Source organism: Montipora foliosa, chromosome 7, assembly GCF_036669935.1.
Source record: "Montipora foliosa isolate CH-2021 chromosome 7, ASM3666993v2, whole genome shotgun sequence".
NCBI lineage: Eukaryota > Metazoa > Cnidaria > Anthozoa > Scleractinia > Acroporidae > Montipora > Montipora foliosa.
Window position 1 is genome coordinate 25,462,464 of NC_090875.1, and position 9,217 is coordinate 25,471,680.

At 39.7% G+C, this 9,217-nt stretch overlaps 1 protein-coding gene across 1 annotated transcript in view; it reads right to left on the reverse strand.

The window, feature by feature from the left end:
- The window catches only part of LOC138011550 (tubulin monoglycylase TTLL3-like), a 21,007-nt gene continuing 11,790 nt past the window's right edge, over positions 1 to 9,217 (reverse strand). Inside the window, exons 9-20 of the mRNA XM_068858613.1 lie at positions 8,670 to 8,731; positions 7,449 to 7,512; positions 6,386 to 6,470; positions 6,054 to 6,152; positions 5,606 to 5,697; positions 5,162 to 5,214; positions 4,346 to 4,462; positions 3,892 to 3,997; positions 3,636 to 3,695; positions 2,839 to 2,926; positions 2,133 to 2,197; positions 1 to 1,128 (exon numbers count right to left, since the gene is read on the reverse strand). Of these exons, the coding sequence (XP_068714714.1) occupies positions 502 to 1,128; positions 2,133 to 2,197; positions 2,839 to 2,926; positions 3,636 to 3,695; positions 3,892 to 3,997; positions 4,346 to 4,462; positions 5,162 to 5,214; positions 5,606 to 5,697; positions 6,054 to 6,152; positions 6,386 to 6,470; positions 7,449 to 7,512; positions 8,670 to 8,731 (1,518 nt within the window). The 3' untranslated portion in view covers positions 1 to 501. The remainder of the gene's footprint in view (positions 1,129 to 2,132; positions 2,198 to 2,838; positions 2,927 to 3,635; positions 3,696 to 3,891; positions 3,998 to 4,345; positions 4,463 to 5,161; positions 5,215 to 5,605; positions 5,698 to 6,053; positions 6,153 to 6,385; positions 6,471 to 7,448; positions 7,513 to 8,669; positions 8,732 to 9,217) is intronic.

Sequence of the window (9,217 nt, forward strand, 5' to 3'; positions counted from 1 at the left end):
TTCTCGTTCATGCTGGATGAGTTGGCTAGTCCAACATTTCCAAGTTAACCAGAGTTGCGTATGTGTTGCCAGTAAAGCCACAGGCTTAATTTGTAGTCTATTGGGCGCGTCAAAATCATTGCTTCCGTTCGTAAAACTTACGTCTTTTCGTAAAATAAAATTTTTCCCAGCCTGGTGACGGCCATTTTAAGTACAATTTTACATAATAAACTAGTAATTTGACACAATTTTCTGTCCTCTTTCGTTTGCCTATTTTCCCAAACACTGTCAGTTGTAGAACTAATCAGAATCTCGAAATCTCTGTGCACTTCTTTTCCAACCAATGAATTCCAACCAATGAAATGGAGCAGAGAGATACTTAGTCCTTTGATATCACTATACCTCCAAGTCCATCATTAAATTATCCGTGTCACGCAGCCAAAGACACGAGGTCACGTAATACCAACCTTCAGCGACGCTAGTGATGGCGTAACTATTAAAGCAGTTGGCAAGAATGAACAATTATAGCTCTTTGCCGTTTGTATCTGGACCAATTGCGATGGGAAGTTGTGTCCGGTGATGCATGCCCTTGTCAGTTGAGTACTTAAGGACAGCTGTAGGAATTTTCATTGGTCTTGGAGATCGTTGTTGCTGAACGTATGAATAACTTGCAACATCCCTCTCTGCAGGGTGATCCGTTTTGCTTCGAGCAATGAGCCCTTTTAATTTGCCATTATTCACGGTACAGAACGAGGTCGCAATAGGAATCGACTGGGTTGCGCAAATACAATCCATTGCCGAAGTACCTTCAGTTTTCTTTGCCGCATTCTTCCCATCCGCCTGCTTTGCTTCTGGCCTCTCTAGAGCTTCCCCTGAAGAACTAGTAATGACATTTATGGTTTCTTTCGGCCGAGAAAGAGAGGCTACTTGAGCTGTATGAAATTCAAGACTCATTCCCTTAGGATGTGGACAAAAAACGGATTTTCCACCGCTGCTGTCGCCAGGGCCGTGCTCCCTCTGTTTTGAAACAAATGCCACCCTTGGGGATGTGGCGTCGCTCTGTCTTTTCGAGTTTGCAGGTGGTTTGCGGATCCCCTGACCTTCCACAGCTAAGTTCATGCCGATGTAAGGCGGAGCTGCTACTTGCGGCTAAAAAGGCGAGAAATGATGGAACCAGAATTTCTTAGAGCGGTCTTCAATTGAGGGTCAGTCATGACATACAATCAAAATCCTGCATGTCTCGGAGCAATCACAGCTGCAACCCAGTCTCCACCCAAATAATGTATACTGTCTACAATGGTAACTGAAGCCTGTTAATGTAGAGTGTCTAGATTTTCATTTTATCATGATCGGGCAGCCTCGTTCCCAGGCCTTTCGGCGCTTAATCGCAATAAGCGAAGGGTCTAATTGTTAATTAGGTGGAAGATTGGGTGGCAGATGCATAGGCTTTTTTGAAATCGAGGTTTGTGTTCTTTTCCTTAGTCAATAATCATGTTATCTTTTTTGTTGTTATGATTTAAGAACATACAGCGTTTCATGTATTTGAACTACGGGATAGAGTATAATGGCAAGATGATCGCAGTTCCTTGAGCAACTTTTAAGGACGGTGCCTATTAATTCAAAGGTATTTTGCGCGGTTTTTGAATATGCGGGAAAAGCCGATCTTAACAATTGATATTGAGATCTAAAAAGAAAATTGTGAATAACTACGCATTTTTCAAAGATAATTAATCAAGAATATTTGTAAAAAGCTTTAAAATACAAAGCAATGCACGGTATGGCGTTCCTGTCCAATGCTTCATTATCTCTGAAAAATGCAGGGTTACTCCCAATTTTCTTTTTGGATACCAAGAGCACTTGCTAAGTTCTGCTCTCTCCGCATAAATTTAAACCGCGCAAAAATCCCTTTATTAGTAAGTACCACTCATTGTAAACCCGGGTATCTCGATATGCGCAAAGCGTATGCGCGATAACAATAGTAGGCACTGTCCTTAAGCAGTTGCAAAGGACTGAGCCCGAAAAAACCCAGGCTTGAACGGGTTTCGAACCTATGACCGTACGATTGCGCGGCAGCCAACTGGGCATGTTGAAAACTGGTCAATTGTGAGTTCATTTCGAACGTGATAAACTTAAACTGCCTTGATATAATTTACCTGCTTGAAGGCAAGTTGGTATCTCCCTGTTTCGCAGTTCTTGTCATCTCGCCTGTCAAGGACCACTGAAAAGACAGAGAATTAAGCAGACAATATCTTTATTTCAAAAGAAATAACAGTCAGTTAGCGTTCACTAGCACCTTTTTGGTATTTAGCCGTTGGGAAAAATGACTTACAATACAATACAAGACAATACATACTTAATTGACCGCTCCCCATTGGGGCTTTTCAGGGCCAATGAAACACAACAAAGCGACGGAACAGACCAACAACAACAACCGTTAAGAATCCCTCCTGGCCGGAGGTAAACCAGGGAAACCAAGCTTACATGAAATATCATCTCGAGCATGGTTTAACTGTAAATACCTTGCCACTCCAAAACGCTTCAAAAAATTTTGGCTACATGTACGCGGCTATTCTAGATCTGTTAGGCGCAAACGCGCAAACTAAGTAGCCAAATTCAAACTATGACAAAAAAAAAAAAAAAGGTTATATCTCGCTCTTAAAGCGTCAAAAAGGTGAGGCATCCCATAGCGATGATCGTCGCCACCGTTTACGAATTTGCACGTTAACAGTGAACTAGCTCAGTTACTCAGCACTTTATTATCCTACAGTGTACTTCTTTCGTGGACAGACAGGCCTGGAGTATCAGCGTATTTAATTTTTGACACAGTAACTGTTAATCAGATAGTGACCCGGGTCTTACCTTTCATGGTGTCTTCAAGTACCTGGGCGCACAGTTTTTTCGTCACAGCCGTGCTTGGCCCCATGGTGGGACTGCAGTTTATTTCCAACTACAAAAAAAACAGCTGCCATTAGAGTGGTTGTCAATTTCATTACCGAGGACATTTCCAAATGCTTGAGTTTTGTTCGATGAGGACACGAAATAAGCAAAACTGCGAAAAGTAAGGTCTTAATTTTTGTGAAATTTAGACTGTAAATATATATGTTAAGAATAGAAAGAGATGAAAGGAAACCGCGAAGGGAATTAGCATCCTAGCCTGCGCAGCTGGCAGTTTTAATGCTGCGGAGCGCGAGAGATTTCGAGTGGCACGAGAAGGCTGGGAGGTGGGGAAGCTGGGGTCTGAAGAACCCCAGACTTCTCGCGGCTCGCGTCCGCAACAACAGAACCGCCAGCCACGCAGGTTATTAGCATCCCGAGAAACCAGACATTCTGAGAAAACATGAGGGTCACAGAGGGTGAAAGAACTCCCTAGTGAAGTCAATGCGTCGCACTTGTTACGTTAATTTCAGTAAAGTTAGCTGAGACGTGATGAAAACGGAAGTATCGCTAGAAAACGTCCACATCATGTTGACATCCTCCTGAAAGCGTCATTTGGCAATGCCATATTTTCCGCTCAGACGTTAATGGCAAATTAAATCCGTGAGAACGACATCAGAAATCACAAAACCCTTTTATTTTCTCTTGCTCGCGAGGAACCAAAGGAATATCCACAAAGGCAGCAACAAGGAGGTGCGCCTTGCAATGATTACTTTACTTACCAGCCATGGTTTGTAGTCCTCACTGATGATAAAATCCGCACCATAAAGCTCAAACGAATTCTAAAATAAAAGATAACACCACAACTGAACGTGAAGCACTACGAAAGTTAGTTGACATGCGATATAAAAAAGGAAAAACGTTTTTCTCACTAATGTGGTGGGAGACGGTAGATTTCGCTCTGTGCTTTGGCACAGAGCCCCCTCCCCCTCCTTCCAACTCAAAATGTTTTAATGTTTACTTTTCATAAAGCATTACCTTGCGGTATTCCACGATCTCTTGACACGATTGAACAGCATAAATAACAGCCTTTTTCATCCCAGGATAAATCACATCTTCCCACATATCTCCGACACCTCTCTTCCTAAAAGAACAGGTAAGGTCTAAGTAAGACTGACTTATTTTGAGGGGAGGGGACGGGCACGTCCAAAAAAAGGATAAAGTTGGTTTCAGTGATACCAGACACTCGATCTTCGATAACTGGAACGGCAGAAAAAGACCTTTTCGGCTCAGACTCGTAATATAAGAAGATGATAAGGGAGAACGAGTCGAAAACTGAGTCGGTAGTGGCCTTCTGTTTAACCCCGATTCGATGAACAGAATCTGCAAAAAAGCTTTAAGCAACAGAACCTGTGTTCTTACCGCATCGTCAAAGATTTTAACCTCAAGAGATCTCAAATTTAACGCTGGACCTCGAGTTTGCCGTACTCACTTGAGGTAGACTTTCAAGTCGTCGCTACTCCACATGTTGTCGCCAGGGATGCGCTTATCACGGATACCACTGTTTTCAAAGTGTTTCTGGATTGAATTGTTTGCCAAATGGATACTTCTGCAAATTACAGAATACGGGTGGAATATCAGGTATTTATGCTAATGATAGACTTTTCACCACAGCGGTTTACAATTAAGTGACGTTATACCAATGAAAATGGCTTTGCTTTGAAACAAAAGCAATCGCCAAATTATTTTCGAAAACCGCTCTATCAGAATGACGATTTATCATTGGCCGTTTTTATCCTAGAGACGCATAATCCGTCCAGACGAATCATGCGTCTCTTATGTTATCCGTCTGGTGTAAAGACGGGACGAACTATATGAGACGCATAATTCGTCTGGGACGAACTTGGGCAAACATTTTTTCTGCGTCTGTTAAATTCGTCTAGTATAAAGACGGGCACTAGACGCATAACGCGCCTGGACGAACTTTCCAGTTTAGTGCGTCTTCGAAGACGCACTAAAATAGATTCTTCGTCCAGACGCATAATGCGTCTTGTGGCCGTCTTTATACTAGAAGAATCGATCGCGAAGCAACCTTGAGTCGCTATAGATCGAAGACTATTTCTCTCTTGACAGGAATCTTTTATGTGCTCTGATCAAACTCCCTCATTTACAAGTCCGGTTAAATAAGAATTCTTACTATTTCTTGAAAAACAGATAAACAAAAGATGTTTTAACTACTTGTAACTTTTGTATCTACTCGTCGACAAAACACGCAAAAAGTCAGTTACATTACAAAGAGCAAACTTACATGTGGAAGTCTTCCAACGAAAAGTTTTGGCTGCAAAACCTAATGTAACAGTCCTGGAGAGAAGAGTAAACAAATGAAGAATTAGGGTAAAATGAACATTAAGCAGCTGTTCAAGTTTATAACCAAGTAATCATCGACAAATACGATGGTGAAACTGGTTGCGGTGATGAAGATGACGATGATGATGATGATGATGACGATGACGATGACGATGACGATGACGATGACGATGACGATGACGATGACGATGATGATGATGATGATGATGATGATGATGATGATGATGATGTTGATGTTGATGATGATGACGATGATGATGTTGATGATGATGATGATGATGATGACGATGATGATGTTAATGATGATGATGACGATGACATGGCGATGGCAATGCCAAACATGACGATGATGAAGATGAATAAGGAAAATGCGAAAGTAAATTACCTTGTAAAACCACAAAGTTAGCGGATTCCAGTCGGTAACCAGGAACCACTGTCTGATGTCGAATTTCACACCGTATATCAACAGTGGTTTTTCTATTTTGAAAATAACAAAACAGAAAATAAACTCTTAAAAGAGATATTAATCTGGCACAAGTTATAAAATTACAAGTTACATGAAACAGCCAACAATTGCAACACAACTAGTACACACACAATTAACTGTACTTGCAACAAACTCGCAGAGGTTTCAGGAAGTTTCAACGGCATTGCTTATAACAAGAGCACAAGTTATGAACTGTTTAAGTTATGGGGTTCCATAGTCTGGGAGCATTCTCCCTCTGAATGTTTGAAATGTAGAATATCGAAAATATTCTATTTCTAGTTGATTTTAACCAAAAAATTAATTGACAGATGCAATGTTAATTCGACCATATTCTCCAATGTATTACCAATGTACTTCTGCACCACCAGCTGCCCTTCTTTTCTTCCTATGGCATTGCTGCCAACAAGCTTGACAATATCGTCCAAGCGATCCATACAAACGATCCCTGATAATAAGAAAATAATTATTAAAAGAAGTTCCGAGATAAGAAACAGTAATTGACATGGCCAAAAACAGGACTTTAGCAATATACTGACAGCATTTATGACAGAATTAAATAGTATCAATATAACCATTATACCTGCATTTATTAAAATGCATTGAATAATGCAATTAAGATCATAATGATGCACCATAAGGCAGCTCGATGTTTCAAAGGGGTTATAGGAGCAACCCTACCTCTGCCTCTGGATTTAGCACCAGGTTTGACTATCCATATATTTTTGACTCCATCAATGTCCAGTTGGGGCAAATACTCTCTAATCTATGGATCAACAAATTTGATGTTAGCTCCCTGTTATTTAAACAACAACTATACACAGTGTACACGGTTGTGACCCTTTGTTAGTCATACGTGCATCACCTGCAATTCAAGCCCCCATGGACAGCACCCTTTTATTATCATAATAATAATTAGACCCTTCGCCCTCAAGGGCCATGGGTCAATAGCCCATTTGGTTTCGCCTCATGGGCTATTGACCCATAGCCTGCAAGGGCTACATGTCTAATTGTAAATTAACAATTTTACATCTAAACTTTTAAGGAAAATTATTATTTTCCTTAAAAATTTAGAAGATAGATTTTATGTTAACTGTTTCATTTAAAAAATTCAACCTTTTTTATTCTGCCACCTGGAAAATTAATTCCTACAATCATACAAAGCAACACTGAACTCTTTAATAATTCAGTTGTGGGTTGAATCAACAAGATAATAAATAATTATTGCCATCCTGCTAAACATCAAAAAGAAAAATAGCAATGGAAGTTGACCTTTTCTCATATTCAGTGTTGTGATTTGATGATGTAATCAAAGGCCTTACATCTATTCATAGTTCATAAAGATGGACTGGTTATGCAACTCTTCAAGGCTACAAAAGCGAGAACAATGACATTGCGCTTCATGTTAACTTGACCGTGAACCATGCACAATTTTTTGTCCTCAATTCACAACTGAGTTTTCAATAAGTTAATTGAAACTTTTGTTTAGCTGTCTTTTAGAAAAAGGGTGTAGTTTGTGCATCGTCAGGGTCGAAACCGCAAACAAAAACATAAAACAAAGAAACCTGTTGAGTTTCATAACCATCTATATTATTATAGTCTGTTTGACTAGACAATGCCCCTAAAGATAAACAGTAACATTGAACAAAAGCTTTTAGGATGGTTGTTCTCCAATTCAACTCGGTGTTCATGACTTTCTGTACAACAAAATAGCGCCTTGAGCACAAAGAATCATTAATCGAACCTGTTTCAGTGTGTTCTGACACTCTTTGAGGAGAGGATAGGCAGAGGCAATCACAGCATCAGGACTACAGAAACATAAAAAGAAACAATTTTGACTGTTTTTCTCAAGGATAAAGGATCAATAATAGTGCCAACTCACAGCAATGATGTAAACTGCAAACTCTTGCATACATAACATAGCACATAAGAAGGCGTGGGGCTGCTCCATGCACAACAACCAATCACTCATGCTCCCAGAAGACCCATTATGGGTCATTCAACCCTCTGCCAAAGTTGACCAAAAATTTAGACCAAACCAGAAGGAATCCACGCCGGGGTGGGGCGGACCAGGAAGCAGGGATGGCGTGGTGGTGAGAGCATTCGCCTCCCACCAATGTGGCCTGGGTTCGATTCCCAGATCCCGTGTCACATGTGGGTTGAGTTTGTGGTTCTCTATTTTGCTTTGAGAGGTTTTTCTCCAGGTACTCCGGTTTTCCCCTCTACTCAAAAACCAATATGATTTGATATGTATTAATTTTATTTTATTTGTGTACGACCCCACAACCTATTCAGCTTTAAAGATTATTGTGCAAAGATAAAGGTCTATTATTAATTATTATTATTATTATTATTATTATTATTATTATTCTTATTATAATTAAGTCAAGAAATGATGTGTGATGGAAGGTGTATGAAATTCGTATATTGGAACAGCGGATGTGAACAGATTTTGTAAGCAGAATTCAGAAGATCATCACAGTTACTGGCAGAACTTTAATAAGCAGTAACGTACAACCCTGAAAAGATATCCAGGCTTGAATGCAACTAGAAACACAAGACTGTGAAATTGTGCTGAGCATGCACTTCTCTACCACAGTACTATCAAGTCATTGAGAACCAGATAAATTGTGAATTCTTACTCCATACATGTACCTTAAGATGAAAACCTATCATAAAAGATACATGAAATTCATGTGTAAAATAATTTAGTTACATAATTGCAGTAACCTTTTGAAGAAAGTCAATGATAATGATCTGTTAGCCACAACCGACCAAGTGTAGGTATTCTAGCTTTCTTTTAATAGTCTACAGTAAATAAAATATTAGCTTCCTTTCTATTTTTCTACAGTGGACAAAAAGAAAACATTCTGTTTAATCAGCTTCTCGTGTTACCCCCTCGCCATCATCCCCCAGACAATAAAAAATACACATTATACAAGATGCAAATGACTGTTGATCTTACCACTTTGTTTTGTAATAATAGTCCAATAGAAGTTTCCATGAATCCTCTGTCATGGCAGGAGCCTGCAATTTTGTTGAAGACAATAAAATTTTACATTTGGCCGATTATTGTAATCATGATTAAAATGGGAAATATGGTTGAGAAGCAGGCATTGTCTAAGTTTTTTAAATCAACAAAGTTTGCTACATATTATATCTTCTCAGTAAATGGTTCAGTCTGTAGTACTACTGGTCAGAAGCTAGCAAGCACAACCACAATGACGACGGCCACGAGAACGTCACAAATTTGCATAATAGTTGGCAAAAACAATTACCTAGCTTTGTACGCCCTGCATGTGCGTTTTTTCATTTTGTACATTTCTTGGCCGTCGTGTGCAAAACAACAACGTGAAATAGCCAAATTTGAGATTTCATGAAGAACATAGCACGTAAGGATAAATTTTCCTTTTCTCCTCTAAATTAAGTGCCGTTCCGACCAGCATCATATTTGGGGAACTACCACACCCTTGTGATATTAAAAGGTTGAAATAGTCACAAAGTGATTACAAT